This window comes from Pleurodeles waltl, chromosome 2_2, assembly GCF_031143425.1.
Source record: "Pleurodeles waltl isolate 20211129_DDA chromosome 2_2, aPleWal1.hap1.20221129, whole genome shotgun sequence".
NCBI classification, from domain to species: Eukaryota; Metazoa; Chordata; class Amphibia; order Caudata; family Salamandridae; genus Pleurodeles; species Pleurodeles waltl.
In genome coordinates this window covers 589,466,505-589,485,977 of record NC_090439.1, presented here as the reverse complement: position 1 = coordinate 589,485,977, position 19,473 = coordinate 589,466,505, and the positions used below count along the sequence as shown (strand labels likewise).

Sequence of the window (19,473 nt, the reverse complement as noted above, 5' to 3'; positions counted from 1 at the left end):
GCCCGACGAGCCTCACAAATATTGAGTTATGAAGAGGCCGAGATGGACACGTCCATTATTTATCATTAAAGTACCATGCATGACGTTCCCCACAGCAACTGCTTTTAAAGCTTTGTCAAGCCCTGGCAGCTCGGCAGCTCTTATCGCTCAGGGAACGTCGAGCAAACAAGGTTATAAACTTTCAATCCATTTTCAAGCCGCTGCCCCCTGAGGACCCCACCACCCCAGCACTGACACACGCTGTTGTAATGCGTGGACTGTCAGCTCTCCGTCATGTAAGCCCCTCACCAGGAAATGCCAGTACACACCTCGAACACTGCACAGTGTGTGGGGCTGAGTTGTAGAATCCAGCTCGTCCAGTCTGACAGGCCCCGTCAGTTCACTTACGTCAACAGCGACGGAAGGGCACAATGGAGGCTTTTGTAAGGAGAGAACGGTGCGTTCGACACATATAATTCGACCTGCCAACAAAGACATTTGTAAATTGCAGCAATAAAGCACACTTTGACGGAGCAGATAACAGACATCAATACATACAATGTTTTCAGACTATTCTAAACTGACACAGGCAACCACATTAAACAATCTGTGCTGTGATTCTAGAATACCCAAAGCCTTTAAATAAAATGTTATGATTTTGCTTACACAGCAGTTTAACTCCAGGCAAAGACGTGAAGATCCAACATTGTGATCTCAAAGTTTGGAAGATTATTATTTTAAACAGAAGCCGGGTGGATAACATGTCTCAAAAACATTCTCAAGAATTAGGTCAAACGGAGGGGGCTAGATAGCCCTTTACCAGGGTCTCGGCGCATTTGAGAAATAGTTGCTTCAGTAATTCAAATTAAAACAACACTAGGCCGTGGCTACGACGGCGGGGTAGTGGGAAGAAGGGTGTGTAAACTCCCTTACACCAGAGCCAACCGCTGCCAACCTGTTGATGACAAAGTGAAAAAGGAAAACGTGCATTTGGCAATCCACAGATGCGCCTTCATAGTTTGATGGCAGCCTCCGAGCAGCCAGAGTTGCTTTTATGCAGCAGTGCACAAGGTTTCCCATTCATGCATCTTCGAGAATACCAGGGACAGCACCACACAGACAGACCTGCGACTGGATAAAGGCAGTGGAAGCTGGAAACAGTCACCACCACTGGTTCAGCAGAGGCAGCGGTGGTCTACTAGTGAGGACAGCCAGTTGGAGAGGGTTGTCTTTCTTGAGGGTAGTGGTTCTCAAAGGGTCGATGAGGAGGGAATAATTAACCATCTAAGGGATTAAAATGAACTTTAAAGAATGAGCACAACATGTAAGCTCACCACATCAGATACCTCAGAGGCAGCTATGATAGACAATAATATAGTGACAGCCTCCAGCAACTACAGTGCATTAACTCAGACAAAACGTCAAAAAGATTTAGAGATGTTGTGACTTAAGTCATCCTAAACCTACAAGGTGAAAGTAACAAAGGGAGATAGATAATGGGGTAACAAGTTATCTCTATCGGCTGTGTAGGTTGAGGGTAAAAAAAACACAACCTGAAGAAAGTGTTTCTGACACATTTTTTCAATTAACCATTCTTGGTGAATTCCTCTTCAAGAATGGTTTTATCAGGTTGAAGAAACCAACCTGGAGAAATCACTTTCTTGACGAAAAATGGCTTCCTTCAGGTTGTTGTTTTTGTTTCTTGAAGGTGGGGTCTTTCTCTTAAACCCTCCCTTGCAAGTTCTCTGCATTCCTTTCTTTTAATGATGTTCTTAACTCTAACCCCTGATCCATTTACCTTCCCCCACCTTCAAAGCCCTTTGTGTTGCTCCTTGCCATGCTTCACCTCTCCTGATTTTACCCTCCCTACAACCTTCCTCAATCCATCCACATCATCCCACTAGTTATATCCAACATGTTTCCCCTATTTCACGCTGTACTCTTCTTTCTTCCTTTGTCTTTTTTTTTAACTAGCTGGTCGTTGTAGATATAAAAGAAAGACTACCGACCCATTTTTCTTTTCAAAATGTAAAAACATTTCATTCTTCAAATTCCTATAATATTAGGAATTATACGTTTTTTTCAGTCCTGTCATTCAATCCAAGCTCAAATAGAGTTTTTTCTCAAACACATTCTATTTTGAGGGGAGAAGGTTTATCATTATTGCAATATTTCTACCGAATGAAGTTGTATCAGCCAGATTTCATCAGGCTTACTTTTTTAATTTTGGAAATGTGTAGCAGTGACGGAATTCCATCTCTACTATACTCTAGGAGGGGAGCTGCAGGCAGAGTTTAAAGACTGCATTTCAGTATCAAACCACAGTCTCGTCACTACCAGGCTTTTTCAAATCCTTCAGATGAACTGTGATGGGGTACTGGATTATGATAACCAAAGGAAGCCAGCTACTTCTATCCAAAACTGAGAAATCAGTTTCTGAAATTTATTGTTAATGAAAAAGAAGACAGCAATTCAACTAATCTGCACTTTTTTCTATCCGTGCCCCGATTGACCACTAGGAATGCAGTTTACAAGCAGTGTCTAATTAGTGCCTGTACACTCTGTATTCATTAATGTTTCTTTTCTTCTCTAGTATTTCTTATGAACCCTAATTGGCAATCTACACTGTCTGCCTCCAGTCCTGTGAGTGCCTCTGTCCAGCGGAGGAAGGACTAGGTATCCAGAAAAACCTGAGAATACTAACTGGTGCAAGAAACACTGGAAACTACTCTACCTGAGGAGATGCAAGTTGGACAGATAGACTGCATTGGTGGGAAGTTTAAAGTACTAAATATCTATATCAAAGGGGAAAGGTCAGGGAGCATTGCAAATGCATTTAAAGTCGCACAAAGATACTGCATGAGAACGAGAGGCCTGGCAACAAACTGCAGCTGCCAGGCTCTCCAGAAAACTGAAAACATTTTCTTTTTGATTTTTTTTTTAAAATAATGGGAGAGGTAGGCAGTAACAGAAGAGCAGGCAGGAGTTGGCCTGGGAGCAGCAGATAAGCTTGAGGAAGGGGGATTTGAAATTAAAATAAGAACACTAAATATAATTATAATAGAAAAGGATGAGGAAATCACTGGACGAGCTTGGGCTGTGGTGGGAAGAAGCAGCATGGAACAACGGGGTGGGAGCAAAGTATTCGACGGGAACGCTGCACTTGAGGGTGAGAAAACACAGGCACTACCAGAGTGCTGTAAGAGAAAGAATAAAATGTTTTACTGAATGTTAGCAGAGTGGAAGGACACAAATCATCCAATCAAAAGGATGTTAAGGAGCTATGCTCAAGGGGAGGGAGAAACACAAGGAGAAAAAGAAAAGCCATTGCATAAGCAATCAAAAAATGAAAGTGACAGGAAAGCCAGCTAAAGGAAAGCAATGTGCTGACTCTAAGCCACAGAAATGTTTTGGGCTGGTCCACAGGAGATATTTTGACAACAGACAGCTAGAAATCTACACAAGCGGGAAAGACCTAAAATAAACTACTACACGAATAATTACAGCAGGATTGCCAAGAAAAATGAATAGAGATGACTTAATATATATTGTCCCCCAAACAATTGAGGCCGTGGAGGAAGTCATCAGGAAGACCCCTTGCCTGCAGGTGACAGCGAACTACTAAACATCAGAACTGCTAGTTGTCTAGAAATTAACACAAGGAGAGAGAATCTTTAGGCCTATTTAGGTGGTCATCCTCAAAGAATAAAAAAATTGTCAGACAACTATCAGCTTGTTAATTGTTCAATGAGTTGTCATGGCACATGTACAAGATGTGATCCCATTATTCGTGTTACATACAATGTAATAAACTGATCATGCCAAAAGTTTAACTGAAACAATAATAAAATATTTATAACAAACATTGGCAAAATCAATAGGTCTCACATTTGTACAGTATGGACAAAAGCAAATTAAAAAAAAGAAATAGAAAAAAAGCCATAATGACACATATCGCTTACTATGTCTGAGAATCAACGAAGGTATAGCAGGGTCATATCTGCTCGTGCAGATATGCCCTCACAAGTAATATAATGCATCCTACCTTAGGGATGTAAGGCCTGCTTACATATATTACTTGCAGTTTTAGGGGACATGGCACACAGCGAGTGTGCCATGTTGTGTTTTCAATTTGGTCTGCACCAAGACATGCAGCCTGCAATGGCAGCCTGTCATGTGCTTTGTGAGTGGTCCCTTGGGGTGGCACAATTCGTGATGAAGCCTTTAGGGACCATCTTTAGTACCTCAGGCCCTAGGTACCAGGGGTACCATTTACTAGGGACTTATTGAGTGTGCTAAAGGTATTGCCAATTGGGGAAACAACTGTGCAGATTTGGAGAAAGAGATCTGGCACTAGGGACCTGGTTAGCAGGAACCCAGTGCCCTTTCCGTCGAAATTACATCAGATACCAAGCAAAAAGTGTGGGCTAATCATGCTAAGAAGGGTGCTTTCCTACAGGGGCAATGGAGGAGAGGGTTGGGTGTGAGTGGGAAAAACAATGGGAAGTCAGTGTGAGAAAGAGAATAGCAGCACATGAGAGAGCAACACAAGGGAAAGGGGAGTCAAGCAAAAGCAAAAAAGCAACTAGGCGCACGGGAGAGGCAAGGAGCTTGGTGTGGGGAGGGCATACAAATGAGAGTGCTCGCATAAATGAGGGAGGCAGCAACATAAAGCACAGGACTGATATTTGGAAGGGGGAGAGAAGCACACGAGGGATAGGGATGAAAACATACACTCTAACAGTGTGTGCTTAAGAAAAAAGAAAAAGAAGTAGTTCCATATAACTGAGCAGTGGAAGGACAGAAGCCAGCCATTAAGAGAGATGGAAAAGTGTGTAAGCTCCAGGGGAGGGACAAACACAAGATGGACAAGGTGGACATTGAAAGCCATCAAGTAAGAATTAAGCAAATTACAGTTATAATAAAGGCACCCAATGGTAAGCAATGGATGGGCTATAAGCCCCTGTAAATTCTTAGTAAGTCTACAACAGGTCATCTGGCTGGTTGGCTCAACCTAAAATTAAGGAACAAAATACTCTCTTCCATAGGGGAGAATGATACAGAAACACATCTCGGAGTTCCATGACCTTATAAAGGAACTCTGCCTTCAGCCTTATTTCTCCATATGGTCAAGGGAACTCAAGTGACTCAATTTCCTTAATGTATAGTAGAGAGTACTTTATCAAATGAACGCTTAAAGCATGGTCCTGCAGGGTTGCTAATCAAGAACGGAAAAAGGCCTGAAGACAGAGTAGAGAAGACTTAACCTCTCAAATTCACACTTGTTTGTACCTGTGTCCGCCCATCATACACTTCTAATTTTAAATAGGGAGCGGCATGTTTGCTAATGACGCTTAATATTTTGCAGTGCTAGCAAACAAGGTTTTTCGCGAATGTGACACCAGTAGCCATGGCACCTTACCATCTTCACGCACTGCATCCTTGAAGAAGACTACGCAAGGCGAAGCACCGGAGACGGCCTGTGTGACTGAGGCACCCACACAGCAGGACGGGGAGAGGCCAACAGGCAGAAGCTTGGGAAGATCCCCTGTGTCACTGGCGTCAGTGTGCTGCAGGCTCCTGTCAGTCACAAACAGCAGCAGCTCACACTGATCAGGCGGCAGGCTGCTTTTTGCCTACAGTTCCAAAACAGAACAGAGAAAAAAAACAGAAAAGAACCAGATATCACGCCACATAGTTTGCCTCTGATGTCAGAGTAACTCACGAAGTTGCAAATAAACAAACAACAAAACAGAACTTGAGTCCAGCAGTCATAAATAGCTTGGGCCCACATGGTGCTATTATTTATCGCAGGCCATTAATCCAGCGCATTTATTTATCCAGGGGAAAGTGACTTGAAAGTACCCAGATGATTTATAACACACGCTTCTAATGGGATTCAGACCATTCCACCTCCCCCGAAGAGATTATAATATGTGACTCTGGCATTTCACTTTGATGCGCCTTGCCCCAGGCACAGCAAAAAACACTATTCCCTAGCTAGCTATCCTCCCTAACTGAAGGGGCGCCTTGGATGTCGAATCAGCTGAAGGAAAGAGAGAAGAAATGCATGCAAGCACACTCCTTCAGAAACCTCTTTTAGAAATATATTGTCCGCGTGTATTACATACTACATAGTTTCAATGCGCCTGAGAAAAGAACAAACACTTCCCACTACATTATAATTACCGGTTTGGAAATGCTATTTTATTATTTACATGACGTCAATAAAGCGCTGTGTCCGCATGCTTTGATTAGGTTTAACCATCTGGATGGTGAATATTACTTGTTTACTGAGTCAATTGCCGATGGCATCTTCAAGAAGAAAGCTTTTTGGGGCAGAGGAGGCCCAGCCGGGTGCACATAGTTGTCAATCATTTCAAGTTATACTGCTTTTTTGTGAACTATAATCTTCCAGAGTTAAGGGGAGTCTGGGGCCTAGACCATTCCTCATCGAAGATCACAACTTTTGCACGAGATTGTGCATTTTATTTTATACTCTAAACATAGGCGCTAGGCTCTCTGTAGTCTATATTCTGCCATCTTGCAGTTCCAGAAAACGGGTTAAAAAAACAGGAAAATAAAAAATAACCAAAGATTCTACAGATGAAAGTAGCAAAACAGTGATTTAAAAACAACTTGGATCGTCAAGTAACAATGCACAGTTATCTTGCTCTCACCTCTTAAAGACCTGTGACAGTCACCAAGCGCAGAGAAGTAAGGGAATAACGTCAAGGTGTGGGAATCAACCCCAAAAGCCTAAAAAGCTTACAGTTAAACTGTTTGAAAATAGGACAAATGGGAGTCACGCAGATTACAAAAGCCTGATAATATTCAAAGTGATCTTAAACAACCACAGGTAATGAAAAAGTAAACAAATACTTTCCTTTCCTCACAATATTACTTGTGGATACTGAATCTTCCCTCAGATTCCTCGCCAGATGAATTTCCTCCAGGCTCCAAACTGGATCTGGAAACTTTTTTTCCTCCACTTGAGTGCTCCAGCACCACTGGGTGCACCATGCCTGCCCAGGAGGTGAAACCACCGAGAGATAGAAGTCACCAACTAAAGTGCTGGCATTAGTTCCTGGTAATTGTTTTGCTTCCCATCGAGTCGTGTGGAGAGGAACCCGGACAGCATAACCAACAGTAACAATAATTCATGCCTCAGGAGCTTACTGGCAACAGGACTAAACTCATGGAAAGGACGCTGTTGAGGAATCTGCTGGAAGCTAGAGTATCCACCAGAAATATCATTACCAAAGGCAAGTAACATTTTCTTCAGATGAATACTTATCCAGGAAGGCTTCTTAACTCATGAATAAATTCAAAAGCAACACCCTCCGTGAGGTGATTCTGAGTAGTGCTGATTTACCGAGGAGGTCATGCAACATAGCACTATAAACGCAGCTGCAGATGGAAATCTGAGCAATGAGGCAATAATGCCTAGCAAATGTTTTTAAGTATAACCACATGTCTGCTTGGCAAATATCAGCCACTGGGATAACCTTGGTGAGAGCAGTAAAATGTCCCTTGTAGCGTCGGCATGAATAACAACAACAGGGACTTTCTTGACCAAGGCATTGTGTAGAGGGTACAGTGACGTGAGACTGTGCGCTTGTTTAAACTTTTGCTTGTCTTGGCTCCAGCAAAGCCCACAATACACTATTCTGCAATGCATCTATCGATATAAGAAGACAGTCCGTGCCTGGAGTCAAGCCTATGCAGATTATCATAGCCATCTGTCCCACTTCTGTGGGTAAAAATAATCCTTCTAGTTGGCACTGCTCAATCTCCACATGTGCAACCATATGTTTAGTTTACTGGGTAAAGGACCCAACCACTCTGCTGTGAAAGCAGATCTGCCCTGTGTGGGACACAAAGTGGGGACCAAATGTTAAGTTGCAACAGGCTGGCGCCGAAAATACAAAACCTTCGGTCTGGGGAGATCAGTAACTGTTGTTCTTGATCTTTTTAAAGCTTCAGAAGGAATCAAGGGAGGAATCAGCTGGAATGCTTAAAGCAGACCCTAAGATCAATTCAACATGAAGACATCATCTAGGGAACCATTCAGGGGGAGAAGTCCATGGGGCAAAACTGAGGGTGCATCTTGATTAGGGCCATAATGAAGAGATCAGTGCATGGACAGCCTAATCTGGAGAACAGCATATTCCTAACTTTCGGGTGAAGTTCCCACTTGTGATCCTCTAAGGCATGATGTTGCAGCGACTCCAGGATCAAGATGAGTGTGCCTGTAAGGTGTGCGCACAACTGGAAAATACCCTGTTACAGAACTCAATGGCACAGCCTTACATCCTCCCAGCACAGGGTCCAAGAACCCACACTGCCCTGTTGATATGGTGGAAGGTGGTTGTGTTGTTTGGCAGAGCCTGAATGGTACTACCTGAAGTGGAAAGAATAAAGGCTTTTATGGCAACATTGACATTCTGCAGATCTAACACATTTATGCACAGACACCAGGATGGAGAACACAGACTAGTGGCATGGTGTCACTCAAAAAAAGTCCCAGCCCAAGAGGGAGGCATTCAGCAGAAGGGTAACCTTTGGCTGCAAAGGGCTGAAGGGACAACCCACCTAAAGATTAGATGCACACATCCACCAGTACAGATCCTGGAGAACACAATCATAAATCTGCACAAAAGCCAAGAGACTTGATGCTGGAGCCACTGTTTCCTCAAGCATCACTGAAGGGTCCTGAGGTTGCATCTTATGCATGGAACCCATAAGATGCATGATTCCATCACGTCTTACAGTCATAAGACTTGCAAAACTGGAATTTGTGTCTGAACCAGAAACAGCAGAATTGTATCCTGGATATCTACAATCCTCTAAGGAGGAGAAAAAGCTTTTATATAAGCTGTATTTAGCAGCACAGCACCTGTGTGGTCAACCTCTGTGTGGGGACAAAGTGAGAATTCTGGGAGCTCAAATCATGCAGTAGGGTTATGGTGCACTTAAGATGATCCGTAACCAGTGCAGGGGACCCAGCCTACATCAGTCAGTTGTTCAAGTATTTAAACACATGGGGTCTGGACCTTATTATTGATGCCTCCAGCACTCTGGGAAATACTTGCGGTGTGCTGCCACACCAAATGGTAGAACCACAGACTGACAGTGCTGCGACTCAACACTTAACCTCAGGTAGCGCCTATGAAGAGGCAGGATTGGCAGATGAAATTATGCTCTCTTGATGTCCAAGAACATCAGCCATTCCCCTGCACTGAATGCTAACATGACCTGGCTCAAGGACAGCGTTTTCAACTTGCACCGCTGAATGAACAGATTAATCAGGCAGAGGTCCAGAAGGCGCCTCAACCCTCTGTCCTTCTTTGGGACCATGAAGTAAAGGGAGTAAAGTCCTGTGATAATTTCTTTCCTTGGTACCACCTCTATGGTCCTTTTGTTCAGCACGTCAAGGATGTCTGCCTCCAAGGTCAAGGCATGTCAGGGAGTACATCTCAGAGCAAGGACAGTGACCCCAAGGTGAAGACAAGAAAGGAAGGGCATATGCTTTAAGATTAACTGAAAAAAACTGAAATTAATTGTGATCATCTCTCAATGAGCTAATGAGAATCCCCCTTATGAAAGCTGGTGGCATAAGGATCAGGGGAGTCAAAAGATTTTGAAGCAGCACAATTAGCTGAGGATTTCAGGGACTAGAGTAGCAATTGGTGATAGCATCTCCTACATGCTCCCTTGCTTTGAAAGGAGTAAAACTTCAGTTTCAGTGTTTGACTGAGTTACGATGGCTGTCGTTGGTGGGACAGTTGTGCCCTATGAAAACTCAGGAATTTCATACACTGTTGATAGAACAGTTATGCTGAGGAGGACAGGAACCTTGAGCGTGCCGCAGTAAAACTGTTATTTAAACTCTCCAGGGAGGAATCCGCTTTCCCTGGAAAGAGGCATTCACCTTGAAGGAGTATGTCCCTTAAAGTCATTTAGGGGGGCCGCGAATGAGTCTGCATTTACTTGTAAATTAAAGCAGCCTGGAAGCATCACTGTTATGGTTCCAGCCTGTCTTCATTTATATGCAGCAGTTGAACTGCAAAGAGTGTGGCAACTGAGTGCTGTGGGGCAGAGTCAGTGAGCACGGAGATGGGTCAAAGAACAGGCTAAAAAATGAACACAATATTCTGCGTTTTGTTGTCTCCAGTTAACTGCATATAAAATCAAAATTGCACGTTAACTAAAAAAAAAAAAAATGAAAGTTTGACTAATGGATGTGAAAAGTACTGTTGTAATAAACGTCAGTTGGTTGATTTGATTACTGTCCGTGTGTGTAAACACAGACTCACAGAATTATATCCTGATTAATGTAGTGAGCACTTTGAATATGTCATTATTTTAAAATTGTATTACACAGTATAAAATAGGCTTCCACAAAATGGAGTGCTTATGATAAAACAAGTGTTATACAAATATACACTTTATTGATAAGCAATCATTGTTTTAGTGTCTATTAACAGAAAGGACTACAAGAACTCCCCCTGATACTGAGTTTATATTATCTCTCAAAAAGAATAAATATTTCTCATCATGAAGCTTCAAGTGACTGCATCAATTAAAGCCTATATTGGCTGCCGCTGCTGGCGGATGGCGGGTGGGCGACGCTCCTCCGCCCTTATGGAGGATCCGCCCCTGGGTAGCAGGCACATTGGCGAGAAGGCACGTTTCTTCTTCAGCGCTCTATCCCTCTCTCTGCTTCAAAGCACAGGAGCCCACCCACCCCTGAAAAGATGCGTGGGAGGTCTATTTCCATTGTTACCATTAGAGTCCAGGTCACCCTGGCTGTTCATGGGATAGAATTAGATGGTGTTTTTTTTGTTCTTTTTTTTTTTTTTTTTAACACAGAGCGGACAAAAGCCTGCTTTAGGCATCAATACTAACAGTGATTGCTCCGGTAAATGGGCAGAGTTGACAGCCCGCTACGCAGAGCTGTAAGTATCATTCCCTTGCCAGAAAAATTAGAGGCAACATACAGAAGTGCATTTTTTCAGAAAAGGGACTTTTGCATATTGTTTTCTTTTGGATTCATTTGTAGAAGCTGGGCTGGTATTGTTTATGTTTAATATGTGAAACAGTTTCCACAGCTCTCTATTTAGAATGTAGAACCATCTCAGCTCAGAAGATCCAAAACTGATATGCTGGACTGCAAAATACTTTCAAGGTGTGGAAAACAAACTAACAAAGTGGCCGGCCACACTGATAAAAGACTTCTAACTAGCGGGCTGTTACGAATTGCACCAAACATGTCTTTTTGGGCACAACTTATCATCAATCTTGTCAGAAGGTTTTTATTCTAACTGGCTGATATGTTATGCACTTTAATGAGCACTTCGTCTGCACTTTAATCACCTTAATGCTTCCTGACCCCCAAACACTGGTCACATGGCCAATATCTTAGGCCACTTGTTTGGCTGTACATTACAGAACAATGTCACAGTCCTGTAAACACTTTGAGGAGACTGAATGGCTTTGTGCAGTTACCTCCGTTTGTTGTTTGCACTTTATACTTCCAATGCCAATGGCCTCACGGTCTGTAACGTGTTTCGATCTATAGTTTAACCCTTTTTCTAATTCATTTTTTATGGATCTATACAATGTCTTGTATATGCAAAGGGTGTTATTAATCATGCATGATAAACTTATTATCATTTAGAATGTAATCATTTTATGTAGGTGCATTCTGGTGCTGACTTCCCCAGGACTGGACGGAGCATGCTGTTTTGAAATGATCAAGGATTTTACACCCACTTTATGAAGTATTTGCTTTGCAACATTATCGATGAGCTTTAGAGGAGTATTTGCCATCACTATCAGCACAGGAGTTATACTACTTCTATTGAACCTTTTTTATCCTACTTAATTTAATCATGCTTCTGAGAACCTATGCAACACATTTGGAATTAAACCCCTGTGTAGTGTACTGCGGCTTGGAAGAAGTACTTGGCTAGGGATTTCTATCTTTAGCAGGCCACTTACTATTTTTATCTTCTTGGAGTTCGCTGCAATGGCCAACGCATCGCGCTGTATGCAGCACCAAGTGTTTTGTGCATGCGGATCTCTGCCCGTGCGCAACACTGTTTTTGTGCTCACTCTGTACACTGGCATTTACTGGTGGCTGAACCATGCAACCTCATTTGATGAGGCATCCACTTGGAGCTGGGACACTCATACCCATTGAATATAAATAAAAGGAGTTTGCTCATTGGCAGCCTTACTGTACATTTTCATTGGATGATATTATCTGTGTTTTTATTGAATAACTGCTGTATTCCTAGCCCAGGTCCAAGCGCTGTGCTTGTGATAATTTCACAGCGTATATTGTAGTGATCTGAAATTTAAGAGGCATATTCTTACAAGTACATTTTGCTTAGCTATATTACTTACTTTGAGTACAATATGCAGTTTGATCAACCGGCAAAGTTATTACAATATAAGGGTGAACCTCCCATTCTCTGGACAAGATGGAAGAAATATTTTGTTATGTATAGGACAGTCATTTATGGGAAAAGAATGTGAGCTGAGAGAAAGAAAAATATTGTATTACAGTATTTGGGTTCAGAGGGTCAAGTGCTATTCAGGACTTTACCACAGGTTGCACCTATGAGGGGCAAGGAGTCATTGTTTAAGAAGAGGCATTGTTGAGAAAGGAGTATAGTTTCAAACCCACTAGGAGCATTGCCCGGAATAGACTGAGATTTTATACCAGAGCACAAAATTAGGGTGAATCCTGTGACAAATGTCTTACTACTTTGCAAGCTCTTTCCATTACATAAAATGTTGGTCCCAGGACGGACAAAATGATCATGGATAAGTTTATTGTTCATGTCAAGAGTAAAACAATGGAGGTGCAGCTTTGGGTCATGTGTGATCCCAAGTTGCAGGATGTTATTACTACAGCCGAGGTGTTACAGCAATCTAAAAAAATGGAGGTCAATAGTTAAAAATACTAGTTTGAATTCCTACAATAGTGTTGATGTATGCTGTGTGAATATTTCCATACAATGGGATCAGTCTCTAGCAAGAAAACTGAGAAGGCAGGTGTATGTTACAGGTGTGGGAACAACACCCACATCGCTTCATTCGCTCGGGGCTCTGCAATAGGCAAGGAGAAGAATAAGTGTAGCAGGTTATGTCGTTTTACCCATGTAGGTAAAGATGTAAAGAAACAGTTACATCCTCCCAAAGTGGAAGAGTGTCATGCACTGCTGAGAACAGGGACCCTCAGTGTGTGTGAATGTAGGAAAAATGTGGACAACAAAGATATTGTTTTAACTATTAAAGATTTAGATCAGAGGGAAGATGACCATGTAATAAAAAAAACACCTAAATGTGTAGTCCGCATTTTGGGTTTTGAGTTAGAGCTGATGGTTGACTTTGGTTCATCTTAGATTATCATCACTAGGGAATACTTTTCGGAGAAATGTATAGAGATCTTGAATTTGCAGAGATGATAACCTTCTTGTTTAATTGTCGAAAGTTTTGATGGTTCAGCTATCAACATTTTTGGGTATGAATGGGTTACAATTGCATTTAATGGAAGAAGTGCTCATATAAAGTTACATGTGACCGAGAAGGGAGTCAATGTGTTGGGGTGGAAGGATCAATGGAAGGTAGGAATAATTTTGAACCAGAGGAGTAAGGAACCTGTTTTTATTTTGGAAGAAGGGAACAAGGGAAGTGAGTGATTGAGCAATTTCCCAATGTGTTTAATGATGAGTTGAACAACTTTTCTCATAAGGTCAAAAAGGGTGCTGTGCCGGTGAGGCAGAAATTGAAAACGATACCCATTAATGTCAGATAAGAACTTAAGGACATGTTGAATGAGGTGGTGTGTGAAAGATGATACCGAATCATCTGAGTGGGTTTCACCCGTAGTTCTGGTACATAAGGCAGACCAAAAATTGAGTTTGCATGTGGATTTGAGAGCGCTGAATGCTAATATTGTTGTAGATTGCCATTCTGTATGCTTCTAAGTGTCAGAATATTCTACAGGCTAGATCTAAGGTCAGCCTGCCATCAGATTAAGGTAACTGAGGATTCAAAGCATTTGACTGCCTTTCTCAAGTCACATGTGCTACACCATTTAAAAGGATGCCATTCGATCTGGCCTCTGTATTTTCAAAGGGCTATATTCCAAATTTGTAAGGATATAGACAATTTCGTGAAATGTTGTCTGGATGTGTAGGAGGCTGGACTGGCTTGTAGTGAGTACCAAGGGGTACTTACACCTTGTACCAGGCCCAGTTATCCCTTATTAGTGTATAGGGTGTCTAGCAGCTTAGGCTGATCGATAATGGTAGCTTAGCAGAGCAGCTTAGGCTGAACTAGGAGACGAGTGAAGCTCCTACAGTACCACTAGTGTCATATGCACAATATCATAAGAAAACACAATACACAGATATACTAAAAATAAAGGTACTTTATTTTTTATGACAATATGCCAAAAGTATCTCAGTGAGTACCCTCAGTATGAGGATAGCAAATATACACAAGATATATGTACACAATACCAAAATATGCAGTAATAGTATTAGAAAACAGTGCAAACAAGGTATAGTTACAATAGGATGCAATGGGGACACATAGGGATAGGGGCAACACAAACCATATACTCCAAAAGTGGAATGCGAACCACAAATGGGCCCCAAACCTATGTGACCTTGTAGAGGGTCGCTGGGACTGTAAGAAAACACTTAGGGTTAGAAAAATAGCCCACCCCAAGACCCTGAAAAGTGAGTGCAAAGTGCACTAAAGTTCCCCAAAGGACATAGAAGTCGTGATAGGGGAATTCTGCAGGAAAGACACAAACCAGCAATGCAACAACAATGGATTTCCAGTCGAGGGTACCTGTGGAACAAGGGGACCAAGTCCAAAAGTCACAAGCAAGTCGGAGATGGGCAGATGCCCAGGAAATGCCAGCTGTGGATGCAAAGAAGCTGCTACTGGACAGTAGAAGCTGAAGGTTCTGCAGGAACGACAAGGGCTAGAGACTTCCCCTTTGGAGGATGGATCCCCCACGCCGTGGAGAGTCGTGCAGAAGTGTTTTCCTGAAGCAAGACCGCCAACAAGCCTTGCTAGCTGCAAATCGTGCGGTTAGGGTTTTTGGATGCTGCTGTGGCCCAGGAGGGACCAGGATGTCGCCAATTGCGTCTGGGGACAGAGGGGGCGTCGAGCAAGACAAAGAGCCCTCTCAGAAGCAGGCAGCACCCGCAGAAGTGCCGGAACAGGCACTACGAAGTGGAGTGAAACAGTGCTCACCCGAAGTTGCACAAAGGAGTCCCACGCCGCCGGAGGACAACTTAGGAGGTCGTGCAATGCAGGTTAGAGTGCCGTGGACGCAGGCTGGACTGTGCACAAAGGATTTCCGCCGGAAGTGCACGGAGGCCGGAGTAGCTGCAAAAGTCGCGGTTCCCAGCAATGCAGTCTGGCGTGGGGAGGCAAGGACTTACCTCCACCAAACTTGGACTGAAGAGTCACTGGACTGTGGGAGTCACTTGGACAGAGTTGCTGGATTCAAGGGACCTCGCTCGTCGTGCTGAGAGGAGACCCAGGGTACCGGTGATGCAGTTCTTTGGTGCCTGCGGTTGCAGGGGGACGATTCCGTCGACCCACAGGAGATTTCTTCGGAGCTTCTAGTGCAGAGAGGAGGCAGACTACCCCCACAGCATGCACCACCAGGAAAGCAGTCGAGAAGGCGGCAGGATCAGCGTTACAGAGTTGCAGTAGTCGTCTTTGCTACTTTGTTGCAGTTTTGCAGGCTTCCAGCGCGGTCAGCAGTCGATTCCTTGGCAGAAGGTGAAGAGAGAGATGCAGAGGAACTCGGATGAGCTCTTGCATTCGTTATCTAAGGAATCCCCAAAGACAGAGACCCTAAATAGCCAGAAAAGAGGGTTTGGCTACCTAGGAGAGAGGATAGGCTAGCAACACCTGAAGGAGCCTATCAGAAGGAGTCTCTGACGTCACCTGCTGGCACTGGCCACTCAGAGCAGTCCAGTGTGCCAGCAGCACCTCTGTTTCCAAGATGGCAGAGGTCTGGAGCACACTGGAGGAGCTCTGGGCACCTCCCAGGGGAGGTGCAGGTCAGGGGAGTGGTCACTCCCCTTTCCTTTGTCCAGTTTCGCGCCAGTGCAGGGCTGAGGGGTCCCTGAACCGGTGTAGACTGGCTTATGCAGAAATGGGCACCATGTGTGCCCATGAAAGCATTTCCAGAGGCTGGGGGAGGCTACTCCTCCCCTGCCTTCACACCTTTTTCCAAAGGGAGAGGGTGTAACACCCTCTCTCAGAGGAAGTCCTTTGTTCTGCCATCCTGGGCCAAGCCTGGCTGGACCCCAGGAGGGCAGAAACCTGTCTGAGGGGTTGGCAGCAGCAGCAGCTGCAGTGAAACCCCGGGAAAGGCAGTTTGGCAGTGCCAGGGTCTGTGCTAGAGACCCGTGGGATCATGGGATTGCACCAACAATGCCAGGATGGCATAGAGGGGGCAATTCCATGATCTTAGACATGTTACATGGCCATATTCGGAGTTACCATTGTGAAGCTACATATAGGTAGTGACCTATATGTAGTGCACGCGTGTAATGGTGTCCCCACACTCACAAAGTCCGGGGAATTGGCCCTGAACAATGTGGGGGCACCTTGGCTAGTGCCAGGGTGCCCACACACTAAGTAACTTAGCACCCAACCTTTACCAGGTAAAGGTTAGACATATAGGTGACTTATAAGTTACTTAAGTGCAGTGTAAAATGGCTGTGAAATAACGTGGACGTTATTTCACCCAGGCTGCAGTGGCAGGCCTGTGTAAGAATTGTCAGAGCTCCCTATGGGTGGCAAAATAAATGCTGCAGCCCATAGGGATCTCCTGGAACACCAATACCCTGGGTACCTCAGTACCATATACTAGGGAATTATAAGGGTGTTCCAGTATGCCAATGTAAATTGGTAAAATTGGTCACTAGCCTGTTAGTGACAATTTGAAAGAAATGAGAGAGCATAACCACTGAGGTTCTGGTTAGCAGAGCCTCAGTGAGACACTTAGGCATCACACAGGGAACACATACCTATAGGTCACAAACTTATGAGCACTGGGGTCCTGACTAGCAGGGTCCCAGTGACACATAACAAACATACTGAAAACATAGGGTTTTCACTATGAGCACTGGGCCCTGGCTAGCAGGATCCCAGTGAGACAGTGAAAACACCCTGACATACACTCACAAACAGGCCAAAAGTGGGGGTAACAAGGCTGGAAAGAGGCTACTTTCTCACAGGATGATATTAATATTTTCTCGAGAAATGAACAAGAACTTTCTGAACATATCCATGAAGTCTGCAGTATACTGGAAAAACATGGCTTAACACTTAAGGGATCCCAGTGCGAATTGTTCAGTGATTCTGTTGATTATTTAGGCCATTCTTTGTTAGTAATGAAGTAGTACCTGCACAACTCATTGTAGACGCTATAGGTAAAGCTCCTGCACCGGTTAATAAGGAACAGCTTCTATAGCACTGTGTGAAATTTATAGCAAGTTCATCAAAGATTTTGCATCCAAAATGGCAACCTTAAGATCAAAATGTTGAGTTTGTATAGTCAAACGGGCAACAGCAGGGTTTTCATTGCATCAAAAACGACACTGTAAAGGCACCTACATTGAAACCCTTTTGTATTATTTAGGAACATATTATCACTGTGGATGCAAGTTTACATGGGATTGGTTATGTTTTGTCTCAAAAGTATGGGAAGAAAGAGTGGAATGGGGCCTTCGCATCCGAGACACCTAATGACAATGAACAAAAGTATGCTGTAATTAAGAAGGAATTGTTGACATCTGTTTGGGCCATCGAACACAGAAACTATGTGTGAGATAGTTAATGTTTTTTAAGAACAGATCACAAACCTCTGGTGAACATTTTGTCACTGGGAGGAGAGTGGAATACCACTGCACGTATTGCTAGATTGACTCTAAGACTGCAGAGGTACAGTTTCAAAAACTGAATTTGTTCCAGGGAAGGGCAATGTGAGGGCAGGTTGCTTATTGAGGTTACCATGCCAATTGGATAAGAAGAATGAGTGTGTGAGAGAGCTGGATATGATTGCTACAATAAAATGGCTTTTTTTCTGTGAAATTTGAGATCATTGAGAAAAATGGGTGCAAAGTGGTACCAAGGATGTTGTTTGGAGAACTGTGAGGGAGTGTGTGATGAGTGGGTGGGGCCTAAAAAGATAAAAATTACCCAGGAGATGTTGCCATTTTAGTGTCTGGTGTGTTGGAAGTCAAAGGGGATCTGTTTTTCAAGGAGGGTAAACGTGTTCCTCTAAGTGATATGCAAGAAGGAATTGGGCCATGGAGAGCATCCTGGGATCACTGCCAAAAAAGACTCATTAGAACATATTTGTGGTGGCTAGGTATGGATAGAATGCCAGAGAGAGAGATGTGAGGGGATGCAAAGTGTGTGCTAATGGAGAAAAGACTTTAAGGGTAAATCCTGCACCATTTATACCTGTTGCATGGCTTGAATTTCTGTGGGAAAAAAGTTGCTTTTGATATTTGAGGATCACTTTCCTTCTCATTACAAGAAACACAATTTGCTCTGGTTTTGATAGATTATCATTCTAAACGGTCAGAGGTCAAAGTTGTTGCACAGGAGTCTACACATGTGGTTATTGGATTATTAAGGAAATGTATGCAAAGGAAGGATGCCTCAAAGTGTTAGTTACTGATAATGGAGTTCAACTCAACAGAGGTGAGATAGGAGTGTTTCTTAAACAGTGCAATATACATCATATAACAACTCCATTGTATGAACCATGTGAAAATGGTTTCCTGGAAAGATTCAATGGTAAATTGAAGGATTTTATGGTGGATACACACACGTTTGGTTGTGAGTGGAAGACTGTTTTGAGATGGAAGCCTGACTGGAAGCAGCTACACCGAACAATGTATCATAAAATACATTTATTAGGGGGTAACACTCCAAACAACCCCCTGAAGGTAAGCTCCTGAGTGTGCTTTGGACCAAATAAGCAGAAGGGGGAAGGAGAAGCAGAGGTGAATCAAAGAATGGTATCACTCAAAATGGAGAACCAAAAAAGAAACTGAGTTTTGGCAATGTAGGAAAATGCCACTGTAGGTACCCCCCACGTTTCGCCTAGTGTTGATGCCAACTTTGAAAGTGTGCTGGGACCCTGCTAACCAGACCCCAGCACCAGTGTTCTTTCCCTAAAATTGTAACTTTGTTTCCACAATTGCCACAGCCCTGGCACACAGTTAAGTCCCCTGTAAAAGGTACCCCTAGTATCAAGGGACCTGTGGTCAGGGAAGGTCTCTAAAGGCTGCAGTATGTATTACGACACACTGGGGACCCCTCACTCAACGCATGCACACTGCCTGGCAGCTTGTGTGTGCTGGTGGGGAGAACAGATTAAGTCGACATGGCACTCCCCTCAGGATGCCCTGTCCCTAAACAACT

General features: G+C 43.5%; 1 protein-coding gene across 1 annotated transcript in view; it reads right to left on the bottom strand.

The window, feature by feature from the left end:
• SPIDR (scaffold protein involved in DNA repair) overlaps positions 1-19,473 on the bottom strand; it is a 1,761,208-nt gene that overhangs the window by 100,146 nt on the left and 1,641,589 nt on the right. The window contains exons 16-17 of the mRNA XM_069220129.1: positions 5,402-5,615; positions 309-461 (exon numbers count right to left, since the gene is read on the bottom strand). Of these exons, the coding sequence (XP_069076230.1) occupies positions 309-461; positions 5,402-5,615 (367 nt within the window). The remainder of the gene's footprint in view (positions 1-308; positions 462-5,401; positions 5,616-19,473) is intronic.